General features: G+C 38.8%; 1 protein-coding gene across 2 annotated transcripts in view; it reads left to right on the top strand.

Annotated features, from left to right (window-relative positions):
- The window catches only part of LOC117992996 (kinesin-like protein Klp68D), a 55,359-nt gene that overhangs the window by 10,828 nt on the left and 17,627 nt on the right, over nucleotides 1-26,904 (top strand). For both annotated transcript variants that reach the window (XM_034980743.2, XM_034980742.2), the window contains 2 exons: nucleotides 6,183-6,455; nucleotides 19,194-19,387. In XM_034980743.2, the coding sequence (XP_034836634.1) occupies nucleotides 6,183-6,455; nucleotides 19,194-19,387 (467 nt within the window). The remainder of the gene's footprint in view (nucleotides 1-6,182; nucleotides 6,456-19,193; nucleotides 19,388-26,904) is intronic.

Here is a 26,904-nt window from a genome sequence, read left to right as displayed (position 1 = left end):
CCATAATAGCTCTCTGCACGCCAAATTTCAGCCCGATCTTTATTAATTTGCGTTTATGTACAACTTACAGTGTTTACGTGTTACTTTATTTTTTGCAAAATAATAAAACAAATCAATCGTTTAGAAACACAATTTGTATGAAAATGAATGATTGTATCGCTTTTTCGCCACAGAACAGTTAATAGCACGCATGCGGGCAATGCGAGTGACGAAATAAAAAAGTGAAACTAAAAAAGGTCTAACAATTCCTTGATAAGCAAAATTGTTGTACAAATAAACTAGTGGAACCATGTGTTACACAGAGAATTCAACCTCAAGAGTACGCATATACCTACAAGGTTTTGCATGATAACAAAATCGTAAAATGTTGGCGGGGGACAGGGGAGAATGCTTTGTTGTGATTGGTGGACTCAAAGGTCACGTAATCAAGACAATGTGCGGAATGAGGGTACCAAACGGGCGTGGGCTGACTTTTATGCTAAGCAACTGCTTAAACTTGGCGATCGGGGATGTCCGGCTATTAGGTGTCTATAGGTAGTGGTCTTTGATGTGTTATAAACATTCACAGTAGGTGTGCATAGTTAATCTTCGAATAATAATAGGTATAGATCGAAGTTAATAGAGTAATGGTTAAACTGACCAAATCAACAGGAGTTCATTATGCAGATGAAAATAAGAATAACGCAGATTTAAAGATAACAATGCATAATTTAAGTAATATTACCCAATTGTTTGGTTATTAAAAATAAAATTAACGTTTGAAGATCAAGGTTGATAAGACCATAACACAAATTAAACTTTTCCACGCTCGATGCGTTTGCCGAAAGCTACCCGAATATATTAAACCGCTTTTTTTGCCTTGAAATGCGTCACTGTTTCAATAATATTATGATAGTAAACTAATTTGTGTAATCTAATCCTATGTCTTTACTGGATCTTACATTGCTTGATAATGACGCTTTTCAGCTTTGCCCATTTATACTTAGGGCGATTACGCACTGCATCCGATCCGAATCCGTGAAAATACGTTCCGAAGCAGTCATAGAATTATTTGTATGGTCGCTTACGCACTAGCTCAGACTTCCGTCATCTGAATTTCTTCCGTCATCCGTAAGGAAATCTCGGATGTGCCTCGGATTAAAATCGGACGTATAACGTAGATATATTATGTCAAAGATGTCCACTTGTTAGCTTAGATTAGGTTCAGAGATCGGATTAGGCGCAAGCAATATCCGAGTTCGGTCCGAGTTTTTAATATCCGTATTTTCACGTACTCAGATCGGATGAGTCCGTATCCGCTCTTACCTAAGTATTTTTTTCAGTCATGCTATGATAAACCAATAGACAATCTGAAAACGTTGGACGATTCCGAGGACTATTTAAGAAAAACCATCGCGAAAACCTATTTTGATCAGTTTGAAAACTAGTAGTTTAGACATGTTATTTTGTAACAAGACTAAGTTCGTTTTCCTCAAAATATACTGGTTATTGGGTTATTTCTTTAAAAATCAGTTTATTTCTATCATAGACTGAACCATCTTTTGTTATTAACTATCATGTGAAGCCATTTATAAAATATTGCCGATAAAAAAAATAGCTTGGTGTATTATGTGAATAGCGTTTACTTTAAAAATAGGGGAAGAGTAAAAAATAGATACGTAAAATTTTTCGTTCTTACTATGTGTGTCATGCGTTCGAAATATTTTTATTTCAGTTTCGATTTCTCGAGCGTGTAACTATCGCTTATCCAAAACATCCGACACCGCGCACCGCGAGATTGTGTTGAAATCATTTTCTTACCAGAGTTTTTGCTTTTTATCCAATGCAATAGGCACATTATTTATAGCTTCTCGAAGGTCATACTCAAATCATACAACATGATTCGGCATAAAATTATCTTCCTTATGCCTAATGAGCAATTCAAGCCTAATAGTTTACAAAGGATTTACAAGTATTGTTATTCATATTATTTAAGACATAATTGTTTGGATTTGAATCTTTTCATAATAGGACAGGTTTCTTGGTTCTCCTACGTATCTACTCTTTTCTTTTTTGATCACGGAGGTAGTGAAACTCCAATCCATCCAACTCTTTCCATCACCCGCTGAGTGGACTGAGCTTTCTTATGATGCCTATAGTTAGCGAGCATGTCTGGGATCCATACTGTGGATCCATATGTCATCACTGGCAAGTGGCAACACACACTTCGAAGACTTTGGTCTTCAAGACGATGACTGGAGAATTTTGGACGAGAAGACGTCTCAAACCTTCCCGCTGCCCAGTTGAGCTGGGTTCAGCGGCTAACCTGGATTGGAGGCGGCGGATGGATGGATGGATGGATAGAATTATGTCAATGAAAATGTAGTCTCATAATATTTGGCAATGATCATGACACAGCACACAGGTGGTCGCAGCACTAAAAGTACTTCCTACGCGCAGGAACACTAAAAATAATATCCGCCTCACAGTTTTAAGGCGGGCCTTGACACTGCCGAAGGATTCTTGTTTTTCATACACCTGAGTCACGAGGGTGGGCGGTGGCTTTCAGAATATGGCCTCAGACACCTAACAAACGTCGGATGATTGTTCATTTCTCGAATCACAAATGGTTACCCATATCCTCTGAATAAACAGCTTTATGCTTTATGAATAGAGCTTTTTGACCTCATTCCACATTATTCCTTCCATCCAATAGAAATCACCATGCTAGACAAGTAGGGATTGGCAGACCTCACAAACCCTTGAGAACATTATGGAGACCTCTCAGGCATGCAGGTTTCCTCACGATGTTTTCCTTCACCGTGCACCTTCTAGCCAGTAATTTTTGCTTAAAAGTTGTCATAACTCTACTATATTTCGGTAATCTTCCATGTAATCTCCAATGAACCATGTAAACACGGTGATGCTGTAAAACATGTAAGCTGAAGGCAAAATATGTGTGTTTTGTTGTGTTTAATTGGCTTTTGTTCGTGAACAAAAGGCTCTTTGGCTCATTGTTGGCACTCGCCGGCGCGCTTTGCAGTAGGTAAGTACCTACATACAGCACGCGCCGTATTTTAGCATCCCGTAATGAGCCTACAAAAACCGTTTTTTTTAAAATTCCGATACATGTTAGCCCTTGACTGCAATCTCACCTGATGGTAAGTGATGATGCAGTCTAAGATGGAAGCGGGCTAACCTGGAAGGAGTATGACAGTTTTTTTTATTATACCTTTGGTTTCTACACGGCATCGTCCCGGAACGCTAAATCGCTTGGCGGCACGGCTTTGCCGGTAGGGTGGTAACTAGCCACGGACGAAGCCTCCCACCAGAAGTAGAGTACTTTTATGAAATGTTGAACGTAGTTTATATGCCTACTTTAATTTCGCTGAAATGCTTTAAAGTAAACTTTGCCTATCATAACTTTTGATAGTAGCAAACTTTTCTGCGCTCTAGGATTTTTTCAATTTCGCAACTAGTAACTAGTTTCAACGTGCATTTTTTCCAACTGAATTGAATACTTACCTAAGGCGAACAATGAAACGACAAAAAATGCAGCAACTATTTTTTAAGTTGCATCTTTGCTATAGGTACTTAAATTGTAAAGAAAGTAGCGAGTTTTATGAGTTTGCGTGTGGAGACTGGAGTGTAATCTCCGAAACCACGTCTGCACCTATTTGAAAAATTCTTTCATTAAAAGAAACGCACCATTAAGACCTGAACGAATTATAAGCCGCGGTATCTGGACCATACATAGTTGTGACATGTGGTATGTTGTGTGTACACAGAGGCGTCTTTACCTATGGTGCAGGGTGTGCGGCGCACACGGGCGCCGGGTCTAAGGGGGCGCCGAGCGCCCTCTAATGCGACACCTCCAAAGATGCGTCGATGCCGGCGCTCTCAAAGACCCTGCGCTCGTGTTATGGCCGAAGCCGTCATCATTTAAAATTGCAGCATTTGCATCCGAATTTCCGTTTGAAAATATAACTGTTAGTATTCCATTTTGACCCTGCTCCTACTAGACTAAAGGGCGCCAGGGTACTGGTTGCACACGGGCGCCACAAAGGCTAGAGATGCCTCTGGTGTACAGTCACCAAGTCGCGCTGTTCCAACAAGCCTTGTGTCCGACACCACGCTTCAGTACGTTTGGTCTAGATTCGTTAAACTTACACTCGTGTTCAAGGTCCCACAGTGGCAATGGGCCGGGAGGTGGAGGTCAGTGTATCGTCAATTTTGACAGCATTCTCCGCAGTCTACGGATTTTTTAAGAATATTTAGACCGAATAACAATGAAATGCTTAGCGTGTTGAAACACTAACTACGTGAAACAATTTCGGATCGAATCGGTCTTCTTTACAGATCGAAAAAATTTGAAATAGAGAAAAACAGATCTACTTTTTCATTGTTTGTTTGTAGGAAGTAATCTCTGGAATTACTGAACCTCGCTGAAAAAAACTTGATTGCATCTAGTCTTTACTAATATAAAGAGTTAAAGTTTGCAAGTTTGTTTGTGGGAAGTAATCTCTGGAATTACTGAACCTATTTTAAAAATTCTTTCACCAGTAGAAAGCTGCACTATTCGAGTGACATAGGCTATTTCATTTTAAAAAAATAAGAATCCCCTCCGAAAATTATCGTAATAACTTAATAAGCTACCCGTGCGAAGCCGGGGCGGGTCGCTAGTTTCAAAATATAGATGTTTTAATGCTCGTAGAATGTGAATGCTATTAACGAAGACGAAGAACGTCACAAACAATGCTATGTTTATAAATCGCTCCAATGATAGCTATAAACAGCCCTTAAACTCGTTACAGCTTCCATGCGAGCAATGCAAGAGCAGCTATTTGTATCATGCGTTATGATGTTCGCTGATACAAACGCGCGTGACGCACGCACCGAACATTACGGATTTTTACGGATGTAATAGGTACGAATGACATTAGAAAAAGCAACAAGTACTTGTTGTTGCTACTAATATCATTCTTCTACACTGATTTCCGTATAAAAAGTACTGAGGCTGCATAGAGTTATGATCCACATCACTGTGAGGCTGCTAGCGATGTGGGTTTTGCTGTGTAATGTATAGAATAGCACACAACGTGTTTTTATTACAAGTTACAACACATGTAGAATGTGTATAGTTGTGTAATTGAGTGTGTTGTACGTGCGACTGATACCAACAGAGGAAAAATTTAAGCCTCATTCGTCGCGTGCTTTTCATTAAATAAATAAATATTTTTTTTTTATTCAATTAAACTTTTACAAGTAATTTTGAATCGTCAAATGCATCTTCCACTGGTTCGGAATGATTAGGAAATACCATTACGAATATTTTCCATAGCATCAGTACTGAAAAATGCGTTTGGCGTACTGTCGGTGCGGGCGGGGTCTTGCGGCTCATTTCTATCCCTCTAATGTGCGACCATCCGGTCTAAAACACTGTGCTTGTTTACAAGTGAAGTGCTCTTGAACGATCGAGGCGATGTTTACGTTATCGTAAACACAATATTGCCCAATAGATTCCACTTGCGGCGACTTCTATTGTAGGGCAGGTTTTGAGAGCCTTGCCCTGGTTACAAATGGAACTCAATAATATTATGGCTTACTGCTACTAATTACTACTTAATTAATTTCAATAGTCAGTGTGTTGGTCCAGGCTAATCTTTGAAACGGTTGAACCGAATTTGACGAAAGTTAACAGTCTTGTAGATTTTCGTGCCTCAGTGGTGGGTCTAGTACGGCAGACATCCGCTAGCGGAGTAACAAGGCGTTGTCGGTTCCTTGTGCTCCATCGTCACCGGTGGGATGGAACTTCGTGAGATTTTTAGTCGGTAGGAGTCCGACATAACTACCATGCTCGCCCTTGGCCGGTATCCATCATGGATTTTGTTCACAAAAAAAAGGCTTGTAAAGCACTATAGAACGAGTAATTCAGGCTAATTTTTATCCCAGAAAAATAAAGAATTTTTACGGGAATCACAAAAATTATCACAGCAAAAATCGAGAGTAAAAGCTAGTCACCCATAAAAATCTGTGAGATGAAGACGTGAAGCTGTACTCTTTCTCGTTCTCTCATATAGATATATGTATTATGAGCAACAATATCTAACGTCTACCTAACCTGTGTTAGGTCCCCATACCAAAAGTTCTTTAAGAAGGTTTGCTTTAAAACGTAGATATCTAAAGACATGTTTCGTCCGCAGGTCCGTCCCTTGGTCGCGTCCGTCCTGGACGGTTTCAATGGCTGCGTGTTCGCGTACGGGCAAACAGGCACGGGCAAAACGCACACAATGGAGGGCACAGTGGACCACGAGGGCATCATCCCGCGGGCCTTCCGACACATCTGGGCACACATCGAGAACACGGCCTCGCCAGATGTTACGCATCTCGTGTCGTGCTCATACGTTGAGCTGTACTTGGAAGATGTGCGAGACCTGCTGTCCAAGGACTCCAAGAAGCTCACCATCAGAGGGCAGGTGAGTTTCGTAGCACATCATTTGAGCATACATTTAAAACACGGCCTTGCCGGGTTCATACGTCGAGCTGTACTTGGAACTGTCAGGTGAGCTTCTTAGATTCTTTAGACAGCAGTCTAAAGACTCTGAAAAGCTCACCATCAGCAGTATTCCCACAGGTTCCCCAACGTAGATGGTGTTAGGAGATTGTGAAACTTCATAATTGGCGTTGAGTGCGGTAAGCAAGAAGGGTTTTTAAGGGGTCATCATCATCATGATCAACCCATCGCCGGCTCACTACAGAGCACGGGTCTCCTCTCAGAGTGAGAAGGGTTTTGGCCATAGACTACCACGCTGGCCATGTGCGGATTGGTTTTAAGGGGTAGTAGCTAAAAATTCCACGTAATCCAATATATAGCAACCTACAAGTTTTAAACCACCCGGCCAAAGAACATCGTGGCTAAAGAATTTACCCCAATGGTACGGGAAGAGTACCCGATCTCTTTTCCGAGCAGCAGTGCCCAAGCCAAGGTGCAGATAGCCCTAATGATAGCTCCGATAGGAGACGGCATTTCAAGAAGAAGAAGACAAGTTTTAGAAGGTGTTTTCTTAAGAGACCGTTGAGCTCCCTAATTTGCGCCGAGTATGGCAAGCCAAAAAGATATAACCAGATATTATGGTTACTCTACAAGTTTTTAAGGCGAGTCGTTTGTAAAAATCTTGCAAATCCAAAATTCGAGTTTTTTTTCTAAGTTTATTGACTAGCGCTTGGCTGTAATCAGGCCTGCTGGCAATTTGATAATGCAGCCTAAGTAAGAGCGCGCTTGCCTGGAAGATACCTACTTATTCACTCTTGACTTGAAAGTAAATCCTCGCAATTTAGTATTAGGAAGCCTAAGTAAGAGCGCGCTTGCCTGGAAGATACCTACTTATTCACTCTTGACTTGAAAGTAAATCCTCGCAATTTAGTATTAGGAAGAAAATTTCTCCTAAATCAATTTTTTTCCATACATTATTTAATAGAGATTACAAACGCCAAATACCATACAAGACATCGTTTCAAAATAGACAAAACTTTTTAAGGCCAAACAACAACTGATTAGGAACAAACATAAAATAGCAAACATAATATCTACAGTATATATGGTAATAGCCACTTCCTTGTCAAAGCCAACACTAACAGCTAACAGTGACGCAACGTGCCCTCCACAGTATATAGCCAAGGATTCTGTTTGCGCGGAACCTGCGTCTAGATACAAGTTAACTGATTGTACACTTAAGTAACCAGTAATTGCAATCATATGAGACAGTCCTGAAACTCAAGTTCAAGTTAAACCTTATAATAATAATTTTATGCTTAAGAAAGTAATGTACATCGGCATTTAGAATCTCATTTTGGCTTTGTAGAGCGTTGTCTCTGTCACTCATACCTATATAACGTTATGAATGAAATGAATGAAACGTCATGAATTCTGTAATTTGACACTAAGCGACCGGTAGGGCGATTTCGTAAAACCTGCATCAATCATTATTACAATCTCAATTGTTGTGATTGGCTGGATTTGTGCTATTCTTGCAACAATGCATTGTAGCCAATATAGTGATTGAGCATCAACCAATCAGAGGTGATTGCGGTCGTGACATTGTAGCTGTCATTTTACCGTAATCGAACTATTGAAACTGTACTTTTGACAGGCAGCATCAAACTACCCGCTTTCTTATTATTTTCGCTGGAAATCTCTTTTTCCCTTCAACTTTTTATTTTGTTTCTGATTTGTGATTTTTCTAGTACAGTGTAAAGATTTCAAAGACTTGGTTATCTACTCGAGCACTGCGTATGACATAATGTTTGCATGTGAAAAACAGAATAAACTGTTGTCACATTTAATGGTCGACTACATAGCATTGTTACAACCAGGTTTATTATTCCTTTTACAATCTAAATTCTATGATAATGAGCGTTTTTTGGCATATTACACTAAGCTTTAACTTTGTGAATGTCATCTATATTCCTAGGTTAATGTATTGTGCGAGTACTGTGTAGAACAATTTATGAATTATCTGGCTAGGTATAATACGTAGTTATTCTTAGTAGCAAATTAGGTTTCACGTGATTTCAGTTTTTCGAGCTATTGGTGATTTGCCAAAAAATCCACTGAAAATAAAAAACATGATACGATGTGACATACCTCCTCACCTCACTCACCTTATTTATTAAGCTCCTGTAATGGCGCTATAATTCCTAGACTCTTCTTCTTCTTCTTCACTCTAGGCTGGTTTCCTGCACTTAAACGTTTTAGTCTGTTGTGCGTGCATCGCCCCTCCCCGCCGAAGTCTTCACTCCAGCCATCCAAGCTCGCTCTAGAAGCCGAGTAGGCCGCCCAGGTTGCCAAGGGCTTCATGGAGTGAGGTTGGAGAACCCAAATGGCGTTCGCGTTGTTCTGTCACGCCCATTCACTCTAGGAGCACGTGCGTCGGTGTTTCATCGACCTCCATGCAGCTCCTGCACAGAGGACTGTCGGTGACACCTATAACGAAAAGGTGTTTGTTTAGTGGGCTATGCCCTGTTATGAGTCCCACCACCTTCCTAAGTTTACCTCTGTCCAGGCGGAGTAGTTTGTTAGTTTGTCGTTTGTCTATGTTAGGGAAAGCCTCTTTGGCTTGCCTGCAGTCTGTTGTGTTAGCCCATAGTTGGATTCCTAGACTCTTGATGGTACGATTGCGAACTGGTGGTAGAATCGCCTATCATAATTTAATGTCTGCAGAGTTAAGTACACCTACGGCATCGTACGTGAAATTGAATAGAGTTCTATTTTGATCATGTAATTTTTTAAACGTCTTTAATTATTTCCAAAAGTTGCGAAAATTTTCGAAGGGAGAAAGTCCCTATTTGTTCTAGAACATTGAAAGTTCTCCCCTAATTTATGTCATTGCAAGGAAATTTGTCTTTTATCGATTTAATACCACGGCTATTCTTAACAACGCTTATCATGCTATCACTTAATACTTAGATAATAAAGCTTTACGTGTATGTTTTATTACGTTTGTTGCTATGTAGCTGACCCACCCGGCTTTGCTCTAATGGAATTTTCAAAATCCCTGAGGGGTTGGAATTCCCAAAAATCCTTAAACATTTTAATTTTTGATCATAATCCCATGTATTCGTGGATATAACATGAAAAATTATGGATTTTCATACAAATTCACATCCCTTATTGAACTCTCTTAGGCTTGGATTTCTTAGTGAGTGCCTACGTCATGAATGAACCTAGGAAATTTCAAGTTTCTAACCCTAGCGGTTTACCCTAGTGCAATTATTTATCAGTCAGTCAGGACAAATCTTTTTATATGTAGGTAGATATAGATTAATTCTACACGTTGTACCTAATATTTTTTTTATGTATTGATAATGAGCGGATATCTATGATAACAAATTCAAGCTAATGTAATAACTTTTCCATTATAATTTTCTTTGTTTTCTCTACTAATTGGGACAGCGAGTTACTGTTTTTGGCTTGTATCCAACTCACAACGCGATTGTGAATCCAATTTGGACTCGATTTGTGAATTAATTTACGAACAATGTGGATACTTGCTTCATTCATAATCAAATCTTACGTGATTTAAGACTGGCTTCTAAATTCAAGTTATTTGCTGAAGCGATTCCTCGTTTCAGTTTTCCTGCTAAGATCCTCACGCAGACAACCGCATTTTGTCTGGGATTGTCACGACTTTCATACGCCCGATGTCGATCGATGTCTTTGATTGGCAAGAATTGGTTGATATCGTAGCTTTGACTGATCGATGGATACCGGTTGTTAAATTGCTCTATTTTGATAGTGTCGAAATCGCTAGCCGAGGTTCGAGATTGTCGAGAACCATCTTATCATCAATCGGTGGCGAATCGGTAAATGTCGAACAACCGAGAAGACCATTTTGACGTATTAGGAATCGTCGGTCGACATCTCTTGCTACCACCGATTACCACCGATCGACGGCGATCGGGTAGGTGTGGTAAACACCCGTAGAGTTGAGATTGATATTAATCTGACAACGGCTGACTTTAGACGATGAGAAACGGTGTCAGAATTAACGCCGACTAAACGTACCTACGCTGTTATCTCTTTAAGCTTGTGTTAACTCTTATGATCTATGATCTATCCTCTCGGACAAAAAATCAGATCGATTTGGTCACTCTTATTCCGATTTGTACCGGGCCATATTTTAATGGGACGTCTGGGATAAAGTGGTTTTGTATTCCAGTTTCACCGAATTCGTAACTTATGTCGGAGCGACTATTTTCAGTAGTCTGCGATAAGAATTAATCTTAGTATGTACTATGACCACAAACGACATTGTATTTTATATTGGTTTATCCGCAATTTTATGAGTTTTCTGCAGAACCATATTACGAGGCAATAATAATATACAGGAATGGAGTGCAAAAACTATGTCAATACTTGACTTTATATGATAAACAAACGCGCTGTTTTAATAAATTTAATAAACCTTAATGAAATGTTAGTTACAATACCAACATTTTATTATTTAAATAAAAAATAAAACTAAGAACTATGACTATGATATGAACTACAATAGACTAATAAAATAAGAACTTAAGAACTATAAGTTCTTAAGTATGGGTTGCCTGGAAGAGATCACTTTAGTGATAAGGTCGTCCTTTGTTTTTTAAGTGTATCCTGTATTCTTACTATCTGTAATTTTAGTAACAATAAAGTTGTTTTAAATTAAATTAAATTAAATAAATTATGGCTGATTTCATTGGATTTAAAATAAAACGAAAATAGTACCTACCTATACTTTGGTAATACTCATTATAGTTGACCAAGCACCAATAAATTACATGAAATTGTAGCAAAGTAGAATCGATGGGCTTATCTCTAGATGTGATCTCTTCCAGGCAACCTTGTAGCCTTAGGTAAGGCTTTGTAATCATGAAAAATAATCCTAGCTTCTGAAACTCCAAAATTTTGTTTTGGGATATTGATTGATAGTTATATTTAGCCTTCAAAATGATTTCGTGTTAAATGTAGGTTTTTTAGCTTCTACTTTGTTTGAAACATTCACCAGATTTACACCAGTAATACAATGCCTTAAAATTAACTCATAGAGTTAAATTCAATTCAATTAGATCTAGTTAGGTAGGTACTTTAGTCAAAGACCAAAAATAGATCAATTTTTTTAAATGGCTTGACTCTAGGCATTGTAAGGCAATTTCAAAGTATTTCTTAAATAAAAAGTAAAACTGTAGAAAAACTTCAAGCACTTTTACTAGTTTCGTGAAGTATTGCAGGCGTGGAAGTGATAATGACCTTCAATGTTCGAAGAAAACTTCTGACGTGAAAATTGAACGCGCTAACTGTAACAGGTAGAGCCTAGCCTAGAGGTTAACAGGTGATGACAAAATTAATTTCAGTTCCTTTATTTTGCACGTTGATAATATGTGTCTATATCTCATTGTATATGGTACCTAGTACCTACTCGTACTAATTGGCGCTACAGTGGTAATTCTGAGCACAACAAAATTTTAGAGAATTCGCATCCTCTTCTTACTAATGTAATATGAGAAGGACAGACACAGTTTGACAGTTTTAAATTTAATTTAGAGCTGTCCAAACCTAGGTATATATTGTATGATGTCCATTCCAACTTCTAAAATAAACATTTCAAACATTAGTTTCGAATGCATCAAATTCCTGGTTGTAATTATTATATTATACTTTAGGCACATACATGCTATTTTCATAAATCAGAGCTCAAAAAGGAAGGCTTGTACGGCTTCTAAAATATACATCTACCTCCTTTGTTCAATCTTTTTCGCAATATTTAACCGGAGTCCGCTTTTCGTTGCTATCCTACTTTTCACAGGCTACTTGCTTCGCACGGATCGATAGACGTCTGACATTTTAACTGAAAGGCTGAACCAGTAGAGCTGAAATATAGCCCAATTAGACAATAATAAAGTATATAGCTTTTATTATCTATATTATCTAAATTATTTTATTTTATTATCTGTATTAAAGGAATAGCTGACTGACTAACTGATCTATCAACTACTGGACGGATCGAGCTGAAATTTGGCATAGCTATTATGACGTAGGCATCCGCTAAGAAAGGATTTTTAAATATTCAACCCCTAAGGGGGTGAAATAGAGGTTTGCAATTTATGTAGTCCATGCGGACGAAGTCGCGAGCGTAAGCTAGTTAAAGTATATTCGCGGTTCGATTAATCATATTTATTAAAAACAATAAACAATTAAGACATGGTGATATAAACTTACAAATGTATACAACCTTTTGCGGTTGCTTCCAAGTTCCATACAAATATTATGTAATATCTGATAGTTATACAATCAGTATACACAATTGCTAGCACCACAATTATTTAAGCAAACAGCGGGCACATGTTTGCGAGATGCAATTAACTTATACCACGGTAATGTTATCTATGCAGTATTCCAACTTCATACAAACAGGCGAAACGCGAGCTATACCTACGCGCCTCGATCTCGCGGTGCGCTCGCGGCGCAGCCAGTCGCGATGACGCAGTGACGAACGGACGGTGTTTTGTTTTTTTAATAACCGCGCGATTTTACACTAAAAATAAGTTCAAGTACATATTTAATATGACAACATATTTAAACACAAAGTAAGCAAATGTAATTAAAATGCCGGAGGCGGGCAGCCCTATCGCATGTTTACGTAGCGCGCTGCTGTAGGTATTTATTTCAAAGATACGGCCGAGTTACAATACTGTATAGATAACATTACCGTGCTTATACCTACGAACGTGTAGAAGAAGGCTTACCAGGCGTTCTCATAAAATGGGACTGTCCTAATCTTCTTCTATTCGTCCACGCTTGGTGGATCGGAGTTCTTTTTCACTGCAGCTCTTACAATCTCCCTCCAGCGGCTGTTGACGGCATTGCGTGTACACACAGAGACAGGTGTAGGTTTTTAAAATTCAATTACAATTACCCTTAATATACCCTTTACTGCAATCTCACCTGGTGGCAAGTGATGATGCAGTCTAAAATGGTAGCGGACTAACCAGCGCATGTCTGTCGCATAGGCGACTTGGTGTCACCTAATAAAAAAATCACATTTATAGGTCGATTTTGATTTCTTCAGCAGTTTTTGTGCTGAAAATTTTCATTATAAAACTATCATCGGAGACTATCGAGTTTGTCAAGTATTTTTCGTTCTAAAACAGTCGTCCTAAATAGTAACACTTGTCCAACTTAGCGTTTCGCTTTTCAGGCTACAGTTATTTTACAAAGAAATACGGTTTTTTGTTGAAATTCTGCACAAAGTGAACGATTTACGTGACCACATTATATTATTGATCATTTCCATGTTACGAGATCGACTTCTTTTCTAATTTCGACCAAAAAAACGAACCTAGTAAAATTACCATAGGTTTTTATTTCCGTTATACTTACCTACTAAATCATTATTTCTGAGTACATAATGTAAACTAGCTTTAAATTGCGATTTTCCCTCCACACTACTCTGTATGATATGAGGTCATTCAAGGGACGCACAAAATCATTCCCAGAGTCGGTGGTAGTCGCTTACAATCATCTATCATTGCCTGGTTTTTGCTCGCTCTTTGTATAATAAGGTATTAGGTGTTGTTAACTATGTATGTGTTCAATACTATCCTACCTTATACTGGTATTAAACCCGACCTCAGTAATGGACAGTCCTCAGTCAGTCACATCACTACCCCTATTATAAATGTAAAAGTGTGTTTGTTTGTTGGTAATAAACCAGTTAGTCCTTCAATCACGTCGCAACGGAGCAACGGATCGACGTGATTTTTTGCATGGGTATAGTTTAAGTCCTGGAGAGGGACATAGGCTACTTTTTATCCCGGAAAATCAAAGAGCTCCCACGCGTACGAAGTCGCGGGAATCAGCTATTTTGACCAACTCAATGTTTCCGACACGCAATTTGTCCTTATTTGATTGTCCTAAATGACGGTTAACATAATGACAGCGAAACGCCGCGTGTGGTGGCAATGAAAGCGTAGTTTTGCTAAAATTAATTTATAATTAACTACCAATGTTCACTTTTAATAATTAATTTATTGCGTGAATCATAAAACGCTCCGCGCATACTCGCGAGTCTCAAAGATGATTGGATAAAATTAATTTAAGAATGTAGTTATCAGCTCAACTTTTAATTTGTTTATGGCATATTGATTGGCATATGGCATATATAGCATATTATGATATTATCGTCGGTCTTTCGCCCTCCAGCACGATGGACCGACAATATAAAGAGGCTGGCGGGAAGTGGCTGGATGAGGAAGGCTGAGGACCGGGTGTGGTGGCGCTCTTTAGGGAAGGCCTATGTCCAACAGTGGATGTCTACAGGCTGATGATGATGATGATGATGATATTGATTTAGTTGCAGAATTAAAAAGATCGTAGGCACTGAGTACAATATGAGTAACATTAGACCCAGTCACTAAAATGGAGATGAGCAGATATGTATTTAGTAGACCAATCAGAGTATTGATAGATGACGTGATAACTTTTTTACGTCATCTATCAACATTCTGATTGGTTCTGCTGAACACATATGACATATCTATCCGCTTGTGATACCGGGCCTAGTCCTGTCATATTTAGAAATAGATTAAACGATTGTTATAGATATCAAAATACCTGTTTTTCCTCATGAAGAGTTTGGAAATGTGAAGAGATTTCGGATGTGGTAATTTCATAAAAATCTTAGTGATAAATAATTTAAAGATTTTTTGAATGAACAAAGTAAAACGTATAGCGCAAACCCATCAAGACTTCCGCGTCTACACAATAAAGTACCTACCTATTGTGATAAACCATAATGATCTATGTATTCAGCATCTTTGTATTGGTAATAGTGAGAGGCACAATGCATTACGAATAAGTGAATCATACACATACACGAATAAATAAAATTTGGGCTAATGCACGCAAGCGCAGCCTTGTGAAAACGCACGCTTCGCGGATGCGCCCGCGCAGCGCTGTGCGCGCAAATTACCCTTCCAATATGGTTGCCAGCACTTAGGAATTACATCTCCAAAAACCAACCAATCTCTAAAGACCAATCAGAGTATTGCCATCCCATCATCATCCTATTTAAGAGATTTAGGGCAGTTCCTCCCATATTTTTCGCTGACCTTTTCCTTTACCTATATGTTTCAACTAGCTTATGCTCGCGATTTCCTGCGCGTGGACTACACAAATTTTGAACCCCTATTTCACCCCCTTAGGGCTTGAATTTTCAAAAATCCTTTCTTAGTGAATGCCTACGTCATAATAGCTATCTGCATGCCAAATTTCAGCCCGATCCGTCCAGTAGTTTGAGCTGTGCGTTGATAGATCAGTCAGTCAGTCAATCCTTTTATATATTTATAAAGATAAAGATATGCGCTTCAGATTTTAGGATTTTCCCTCCCACGCTTTCTCACTTAAAAATCTTAAATATTCTGTTGCAGTATGACCGTTGAAGTACCTATGGCTTAGGGTTTATATTAGGATACAAAAACAAACGAATGGTCATCGAAGATTTGTGACAGGGCTGGACAGAAAAAGCACAGATACAGAAAAATAAGATTTTGATTGTGGTCAAAATAGACGATAGATAGACGTTTGGCAACCCTTATTTATGGCCATAACTAATTGTGCGATTGTGCAAAAATTGATAGAACGTGTTATGACGCTACATCAATTTTACGCTTGCAGCTTCTTGTAATATCATCTCACATTATAATTGTACAAAGCCCACATGATTAAATCTAGGGCATAAAGTTTAAAGTAGAGATTTTAGTTTTTTTTTAAATCCCGTGGGAACTCTGTGATTTTTCGGGATAAAAAGTAGCCCATGTCCTTCCCCGGGATGCAAGCTATCGCTGTACCAAATTTCGTCAAAATGGTTTGAACGGATGGACCGTGAAAGGCTAGCAGACAGACAGACAGACACATTTTCGCATTTATAATATTAGTATGGATGGATTAGAACTTAATACGTAAAAATGGAAAGGTCATCTGGAACTGAGACAAATGCCAAATACGCGTAAAAATCACTTATAGACGGAAGCCTCAGCAGAAAAGATCATAAGACAGGCCAAAAAGCATTGGCTGAAATGTTTTTTTTATTCTGATACAAATTAGCCCTTGACTATCTCTCACCTGATGGTAATCAATGATGCAGTCTATGGAAGCGGGCTAACCTGGAAGGGGTACGGCAGTTTAATAAAACTTTTTATACCCCTAATCGGTTTCTACACGGCATCGTACTGGAATGCTAAATCGCTTGGCGGCATGGCTTTGCCGGTAAGAACCGCGGTCAATGGGAGAAAACTGTAGGAGAAGATCCACAAAAGGATTAATAGGTATAGCATCGCAGGATGATGATGATGATGAGACTGCTCAGTCAAGACTGATTCATTCATTGATTTCTCTTCAACACGAACATAAACAAACCACTGATGCTGGCTTTAATAGACTGCATAATAGAATAATTAGTCTTTATAAAGTATCTAATTACGCATTGATTTATGCGAGAAGTTGTATAAGTAGTTTTTCTCAATAGGAATTAATTTCCTCAGTCCTTGTAAGGCTAAAACGCCCGGCGCCGGTGTTTTTATGAATAACAATAAGAATTGAGTAGGAACTTGGGTAACTGGGCACTCTTAGACTGAATTTATAGTATTACTAGCTTATGCCCGCGACTTCGTCCGCGTGGTCTACATAAATGTCCCCTACTTACCCCTATTTTAGGTAGAATTTTCAAAAATCCTTTCGTCTACGTTATAATAGCTATCTATCTGCATGCCAAATTTCAGCCCGATCCGTCTGGTAAGCAGTTTGAGTTGTGCGTTGATAGATCAGTCAGTCAGTCACTTTTTCCTTTTATATATTTAGATAGGAAAGGAATGTACAAATCCTGAGATTTACTTAGCGTTGAATAATGCTATAATACTCGTACATCATACATGTATCCAGCAGGGCGATTGTCTAAAACCTGCATCAATCATTATTACAATCTCAATTGTTCTGATTGGCTGAATTTGTGCGATTCTTGTTGCAACAATGCATTGTGGCCAATAGTGAGCGAGCATTAACCAATCAGAGATGATTGCGATCGTGACATTGTAGCTATCAAACAACCGCGGTAGAGCCACTGAATCAACATAATATTATGAAGTTGACCATCGATGCAAACTCAAATCAATATTATGTAATTTTACATGTTTATTCGTCTAACATTTACGTAGCAAGGTAAACAGTCGATTCTTTATTTACCATGTATGTATACGAATAAATTTAATGTGAGATTGAACGTGAGGCCGTAATTAGTTTGCATTAAGTTGACGGATGTGCTACTTGGACCTAACGAGTTTGCAAACATTGAACTACTCGCGATTCTATCGTGTGCGGTGTATCAATCATCTACGATTTGAAAACTGTACACATACTATTTTTTATTTATTTTTAAAGAATATTAGCCATATTAAATGACTAATATTCCCCTTTCCTCTCCAATTAAGCGTCAGGCTTGTGCTAGGACTAGGTAGGACAATAGTGCAACGGGCGGGATTTGAACCGTCGACCTTTCGGTTTTCAGTCCACTCCTATACCGGTTGAGCTATTGAGGTTCTAATATTATCTATTAAAACATTCTTTTATTTTCTCGATATTATCAGCCTTTAATTTTTACCTCTTTATGACTCTACTGCTCTTTAGTTTCCTAGTCAAATCTCCTACAAAAGCTCTTTTCACTTTCGTTAAAAAGATCCTGAGGTCATCTAGAGCCTCAATAGCTCAAACGGTAAAGAAGTGGACTGAGAAACCGAAAGGTCGACGGTTCAAATCCCGCCTGTTGCACTATTGTCGTATCTACTCCTAGCACAAGCCTGACGCTTATAGTTGGAGAGGTAAAGGGAATATTACAGATTATCTCAAGTTTCTAGTTTGTCCAATAACTCCTATACCTAAAGGATTTCATCCGATCCATCAGGTCCAGTTAACCTTTGAGGAGTATCTGCACAGATACCAACTGTAGAAGGTGTGCTTTTCAGCACTACGTGTTTCTAACTAACTACCTGAAAGGTACTATTAACTATTCTGTGCTAATACGTAGTTTCAACTTTCTTATCGAGAGCTGACTGATACTGGCTCATATGCATTCGCTTGTAACATGTAACATCTCGGGTTAGAATGCTACGTCGTCGTCGCGTCGGTCGGTGAGTACGTCAAACGATACAACTTCGAACATTGCTGTACTAAATCCTTATTGAGTGAGTATTACAAAAGCGAATATTCCTCTGGTCGGTGCTGCAACATTGTAATGTATAGTGCATTCAATTTTAACTGGCGTGTCTCCACTTGAGACCGTCATTAGCAATAACAATAGGATTAAGTCGTGACGGGTGAATTCAAGAGTATCAACACTGGTTGGTTTGCAACAAAATATACATATAAGGTTGAACCGGCTCCTTTAAAAATGAATGGGCTCCATAAGTGTTTGGTTTATTACCCCTATTGTTTACGTGGCATGTCAAATGTAATCCTATTGTTATTGCTAATGGCGGTCTATAGTGGAAACACACCAGTTAATATTGAATGTACTATACCTAATACTCAAAATAAAATTGGTCAGTAGTTACGCACCATTAGATCTAAGGAGAAGAATTTGCTACCAAAAAAAAAAAACTAACAAATATTTTCCCTTTGTGCGTAGGAGTTAAACGGCTTCTACATCCCCGAGATGACGTCGGTGGTGTGCAAGTCAGCCGCGGAGATGGTGCGCGCGATGCGGGCCGGCAACCGCAACCGCGCGGCCGGCCGCACGGACATGAACGAGCACTCGAGCCGCAGCCACGCCGTCTTCCTCGTCACCGTGGAGACCGCGCATCGCGACACCAACCGCATACGGTGAGTTAAAACGGATTTTTAAAAACCGCGCGGCTGGGACGTACGCCAACCACATTCGTGAAATGAGTTGATCAATTTTATTTTCCAACTATATAAGGGTGTGACTTTAAGGGTGCTCTCTTTGTTACCATGTGACCGTGCGTGAGAGCATGCTGCTGCAATTGCAAAACTTTCGTGGGTTTTTTTATGTTTATAATTTAAAAAAAAAACATTTATGGGCAGGTCATACCTACTTAAGAGCGAGATAGACGCAAATCAACTTTTGGTATTTCGCCGTTATTTAGGAAACTAATCTATTTTTAAACAAACTAAACACCTTTGAATTGGCCTTAATTTATTTACGTACGCAGGACATGATTTTCAAAATAAATAATAACTTTACTACATTTCTTGTTATCGGGCATAGATAATGGAGATTAAAATCGATATCTGGCTTAATTTTATATCTATAACAACAATAAAATGATTCGCGTAGGTAATTGCGTTAATAAAATTCTACCAAAAAGCTCTATGCTTAAAAGGAGATAAATTAGTTGAAAGTGCTGAAACAGAGTTTTAATAACAAAATGTTCTAGGACAATCTGGATATTGTAATCCGTTGTAGTTCAAATTTCAGTCTGAATTGAAGCATTTAGTGATGTTAAGAGCAAATTGGCGTAAAATTTGAGCACAGAAAACGGCAAACTAATTAACTGAATTATTGTTCAATGCACGACCTTTGTTACCCAGTCGGCCGTTTGCCCGCGACGCTTTGTAGCGATCAGCCTTTGTCAGCGGTTCATCAGTTACCACGCATTATTAGTTATTACTCACATTTGCCATAGTTCATTATCGTATCGATAGTTCTAATTTCCAAAAACTGGATTTTGGACTGATCCTCAGATCTTTTTATCTAACTACTAGCGTGTGCCCTACACTATTTTCCAGCGGCAACACATCTCTGAAAATATCTGACTGTTATCAAACCAGTTATGTACTTGTTTTATCCCATTAGGAGATGAATTTCCAAAAACGCCGATACAACTGACTTTTATTTAAAAATAGAAACCAAAATCTCAAATTCCAAGCAACTTGGAAGATATCACTGTAGTGATAAGGTCGCCCTTTGCTTTTTTAAAGAACTGAATTGTTCAATGAGCGATCCTTGTTACTCACTCGGCCGTTGAACGCGACGCGTTGTAGCGATCAGCCTTTGTCAGCGGTTCATCAGTCACCACGCAGTATTACTCAGTTCCATATTTCATTGTCGTATCGACAGTTCTAATTTCCAAAGAACGGATTTTGGACTGATCCTCAGATCTTTTTAGTATCTGTGCGCTCTATAGGTATTATTTCCTATAAATAACATATCTTAGAAATTATCCGACTGTTCTGAAATTAGTTCCTTATTTTACCCCCTTTGGGGATGAATGTCCAAAGACGCTGATACAACTGACTTTTATTTAAAAACAGAAGCTAAAATACGAAATTTCAAAATGATGTACTTTTATACCAGCTTTCACCCTTTATTTTACCCAATTTTCATTTTAAGCTGTGCGTTGTCCGTCAAAATCAGTGTTAGAATTTTATTAAATAAATTGCAAAAGTACTGTGGCCTGGGCTGGGCTACTTAATCATCACAAAAATGCCAATATTTCTGATTGACTCACCCACTAAATGGGTCTTTTGAAGGGTATGGAACTACGGATTTTAATTCATCTTCCTATACTTATTAGGTTAACAGGTCACTTCCATAAATTCAATTCAGATCGTTTGATCAATCGTCGCGTATCGATTCGAAAACCCCTTTTCTTTTGTTTATCGGATTCCCATCTAGATAATAGGTTGTCATGCTTGAACTCTGACCCACTTCCCGTTGCATGAGAAATTATTTTGATTTGTGTAGACTCGGGGCACGATCGAATAAAACAGAAAATGTTAATTGTTTCATTTTGAAAAGCTTTATATTGTAATCATGATTTATTGTAGGGTACTTAACGCACGACTTCGGTGTCTATATTTTTGATAATAATATGGACTAACATTTTAATAGGTATAATTTAATTTATGATTATAGTTAAACATGAATAGTTACTATAAACGTGATCTAATTTATTTCTATACTAGCTGCCCCGTATATATGCTCGTATAAGTTTCTTGTATTGTAAAGACGTGTTAACAATATTGTCATGCTTGTAACTACAAAGTCAAACATTACTTTGTTACCTATTGTCCTCTTCTTTGCTATGTTCCTATGTTTATATTTTCACTTTTACTACCTTATGCTCGCGACTACGTCCGCGTCGACTACACAAATTTCAAACCCCTAGGTCACCCCCTTAGGGGTTGAATTTTCAGAAATCCTTTCTTAGCGGGTGCCTACGTCATATATCTATCTATCATATAGCTATCTGCATGCCTTTCAGCCCGATCCGTCTAGTAGTTTGAGTTGTGCGTTGATACGTTGGTACGTGCGTTTTGAGTTGTGCGAGTCAGTCAGTCACCTTTTCCTTTTATATATTTAGATTTCAATTACTGGAGCTAGCACTGAGTTTTTAAAATCTAAACCCACACGGAAGTATTTGCAAGCATTGTTTCTCAAAATCTAAAAAATATTAAGTATTCTCCTGTGTTCAAAACAATAGGGTATTAAAAATAAATACAGTTTCATCTTATAAGCTCGATGCAAAATTGCGTTATCTAATGAAACTTTTTCAAAGATAATCATGTTTCTCACTTGACTGTACCAATCTTCGTAATTTGAATATTTGGCACACATGGCCCATTTTAGGCAGAAAGCTGATCGTTACTTCGGCCAGTATTAACCGAGTGTGACGACAAGAAAGTCGATAGTAATTCTTGCTGAAAGCGCATGTGTGGAAATCATTTTACAGCACATTTCCAGTTCGGGAACCAGATCTATCTGATCTAGGGGCCCGGAAATAATCCATTTTTCGCACACGCTTAGTAAGCAATAAGCATCAATATCAAATTGTGTGGAAATATCAATACCTTGATTGAGATGCGACTTGTCAGTAACTGCATACGATTTCTTACGTAGTATGTGCGTAAAATGAATTTGGCCTATATATTTTGGAACCTTATTTGCGGACATTCAAAAGTAACCATTAATTGATAACCTTGAGAAGGTCTCAAGTAATCAAAACGTACCTCTGGAGTTTGCATATATCTGTCAAATATAATTTGTATATTGTGAAACCGCAATGCCATTGAAAAGCCAATGATGCGTATGTTTGTTTACTTCAAAACTTGTTTTCAAGGGTGTATCATAGAAAGTGCCGAGTGCGTTTTATCTCTACCCATGGATGATGGAGTCACGTGGATATGTTTTGAATGTCATTGTAAATAAGGTTCTTTATTATTGAGGCTCTTCGGGATTGGTTTCTGACCTTAATTGTTCTATTTGTTGTGTTTATTACCTAAACTTTGTGATGTAAGTAGACTAAGTAGTGATGGTGTTCATGAAGTGTGAAAATAAACAAGTGCGCTCTGTACACAATACTAGTTTTTGCACGCGACTTCATCCGCATGTCCTAAAGGAAAATGTGCATATTTTCGAGATAATTTACTCACTCAGGGATAACATAGCTATCTATCAGTGGAAGAATGTTTAGAATCGGATCGTTAGTTCCCTACCCCCCTTATATCAAAACTTACAAACTGTACCTTTTTATGATAGCTATTGTAAATACTGGTAGTATGCGACAGAGTGAACTATGTGTAGCTTTACATGGACCCACTTGGCTATGTTATGAATGTCATTGCGAATAAGGCTTTCATACTTTAGGCTAGGGACAAATATAGCAGAAATCGTTTTTTTTTTGATACTTCAAAGCTATCTGCAATCAGTCATTGGATGGACTTTTATCAGATTTTTCACTTCATCAAGAAACTCTTCTCATAATGCTTTCGCTGGCTTTAATGTGAAACTAGTAGAAATCTATGTACGGAATTTATCTTCAGCATCTTGTTAGCGCATCAATATGTTGTATTACAGCGGAATTTCGCTTGATTTGTCTTTAGCCTAATTATTAGGACTGTGGACGCATTCCTCGGAATCCTAGTGAAGTGGTTAGTGCGCGTGGGCGAATCCAGTACTTATTACTGGCACTGTTAAATGGTGACGCATCGCAGCCTCCGATCTCTGTGGCGCCTTCGGGACTCGCAATGTTTTCGCGGCCTTCGGGCTCTTTATACGTGCCTATTCTATGTATTCCTAGTGTTTTGGTTTCATCAAAAGTATACAGAAAATCAATGTGTTCTTATGACTCATCTGTTTTGAGAGTTGCTTAGTTTTTATTCGCATATTGAGTTGTTTTGTATGTGATATCAACGTATAATGGATCTTTGGTTGGAGGATGATCAACATTTCTGGATGAGGTTTGTAACAAATATGAAATTTATGATTATAAAGTTTATTGCGTTATATTTGACTAGCTTATGCTCGCGACTTCGTCCGCGTGGACTACACAAATTTCAAACTCCTATTTCACCCCCTTAGAGGTTGAATTTTGCCGATGCCTACGTCATAACAGCTATCTGCATGCCAAATTTCAGCCTGATCCGTCCAGTAGTTTGAGCTGTGCGTTGATAGATCAGTCAAGATAGTCAGTTTTATATAAATATATAAAAGGAAAAGGTGAGTGACTGATCTATCAACCGCGTGGATTTAGGTTTTTAAAAATCCCGCGGGAACTCTTTTATTTTTCGATATAAAAAGAAGCCTATGTCACTCTCCACCCATAATAACGATAGCATTGTTATTTGTTACGCGATTGACAAACTTTTCAATAGAGTTGCCTAAATTCCCATTGACAAGCCCAAAATTCAATCGCAAATCAGTACCATAGTAAAGATCCACACCTAGCAATTTTGAAATCTGATTAGGTACTAAATCGTATCTCTCCGGAATCACAAACAACATCAGACGAGTTGCAGTCAACATCAAACGAATTGCATGACTCCAGCGGCTCCCTGCAGTCTCTGCGAGTTGCGACTCGTTTGATGTCGTTTGTCCACCTAGTGGATTACCCGATTGGCACAGGAAAATGTAAATATCATATTATTTAATCACTCGTAACGTTGTCTAAATACATATATACAAAAGGAAAAGGTGACTGACTGACTCACTGATCTATCAACGCACAGCTCAAACTATTCGACGGATCGGGCTGAGGCATGCAGCTACTATTATCACGTAGGCATCCGCTAAGAAAGGATTTTTGAAAATTCAACACCGAAGGGGGTGAAATAGGGGTTTGAAATTTGTGTAGTCCACGCGGACGAAGTCGCGAGCATAAGCTATTTGGATATAAATAAAATCGTTAAATTCTACCTTTCTAGCGTTATTATATTATTAAGTAAACGGTTTCACCCCCGCCCTTGGCCTTGGTTGCCCTATTCTTGACCCAGTGAGCCCTGGCCAGCCGGCTCCGTCCCACGCTGAGGTACTGACGTAACGATCGCTTGTGGCTCACTAGAGTGGTGATGTGGTCATCTAATCAAGTCAAGGATGCACCTAAACACGTTTAATTTAATAAAGTTTCATTGTCAGAACTCATCACTGTGAAACGTTAACTCAGTTCGCAGTATTTTTAACACAGCTTAAAAAAAACCGGCCAAGTGCGAGTCAGACTCGCGCAACGAGGGTTCCGTACTGCAGTCGTATTTTTTCGACATTTTGCACGATAAATCAAAAACTATCACTACCCATGTTATAAATGCGAAAGTCTGTTTATTTGTTGGTTTGTTGGTGGCGATTGACGTGATTTTTTTGCATGGGTATAGGGTATAGTTATATGGGTAGACCTGGAGAGTGACATAGGCTACTTTTATCCCGGAAATCAAAGAGTTCCCACGGGATTTTTAAAAAACCTAAATCCACGTGGACGAAGTCGCGGGCATCAGCTAGTAATGCATAAAAATAAATAAAAATCCTTTTTTAGAATGTACAGGTAAAGCCCTTTCATATACCTGCCTAATACTACCCCTCTTGGTATAGTTATCTTATTTTGAACGTTGAAAAACGAATTATTTGTTCATGAACACATTTCAATTTTTTTTGTGATGTAACCACAAATTCACGATTTTCTGATTTTCCTTACGTGTACCTACCTACTAAACTTATCAAATTTCATGGCTCTAGGTTAACGAGAAGTACGGGGTACGGTTTCTTGACAGACAGACAAAGATAATAAAGTGATCCTATAAGGGTTCCATTGTTTCTTTTGAGGTACGGAACCCTAAAAAAGAAAATGGCGGACATGTATAGTACGCGATAGGTCGAGATGGCAATCGGGGTGGGGATGCCCCGCGCTAACCTGGTGCGGGATATTGCAGGAATGCGGGACATCCCCCGCCTCATACCCCGATTGCCATTTCGACCTGTCGCGTACTATACGTAGGTCAGGCAAATATTGAAACCCCTTTGCCTCTTTATAATATTCTAGTGTAGAAGTGTAGAAGTGTAGATATTAATCCCATTACAAGGGAGGTTACATTGTAAGAACTCGTAATCGGAGGTCGCAGGAACTTTTAAGGCATTTTCTTGATGCCGCGGTATGTAAAGGCCGTGCATATCTATGTCAGTGTGTCGGTCTGTGTGTTATGTTGTTACGCGTAACTCGCAAGTACCCAATGAGCCGCTCTGTACTCTTAGTACGAGAATTTATGTATCACCATTCACCAACGTTGATAGTATTCGAATGTCGAAACACTTCCGCGTTATAAGTAAACTGGATATTAATGGCCTTGTTTTTAAGCTCAAATTTGTCTACGTCATCTACAACCAGCGCTCCAAGCGGAAACGTTGCGAAATTAAAATTAGTGGCATTGAATTTTCGTCTTCAATGTAACGGTCTTTAGGTCCATTTTACGTTGACGTTATTGTGTTTCGACTCTCGAATTCTAGCAACGTTGGTGAGACGTAAAATCTTATACTAAGCGTACAGAAGTGGAAAGTTTTTGGCGCGGTTTTTCAGACGCAACCGGCGCGGCGGCCGACCGTGAAGGCTGACGTTTTTCGTGAAGCCTACGCTTCAGCTATTGTACTATTTTCTATTTGGTTTAGTATAGTCGCTATACCTAAAGTGAAGCGGTGATAATAAAAAGAATACCCGGCTGAGATTGTTGTGAGCTCTTCTCAGACCTGGGTGCGTTTGGAACCCTCGTAACTTTAGTTTAAAGCTTACGTGATTAAAATTATCGCCATTATTACCTACTAGATGATGCCCGCGAATGCGTCCGCGTGGATTTACGTTTTTTGAATCCCGTGGGTACTCTCTGATTTTCCGAGATAAAAAGTAGCCTATGTCCAGAGCTAGCTTATATCCTGGGGAAGGCCAAAGGATATAAGCTAGCTCTGTACCAAATTTCATCAAAATCGGTTAAACTGTTGGGCCGTGAAAAGCTAGCAGACAGACAGACACACTTTCGCATTTATAATATGTATTAGTATGTATGGATAACTTGACTATCCAAAGGAGTACCTACAATAGTACCTGCTTAGCATGAATAAT

The sequence above is a fragment of the Maniola hyperantus genome, chromosome 22 (assembly GCF_902806685.2).
Source record: "Maniola hyperantus chromosome 22, iAphHyp1.2, whole genome shotgun sequence".
Classification (NCBI taxonomy): Eukaryota; Metazoa; Arthropoda; class Insecta; order Lepidoptera; family Nymphalidae; genus Maniola; species Maniola hyperantus.
Note: the sequence above shows the minus strand (reverse complement) of the source record. Positions and strands in the feature narration are given on the sequence as shown.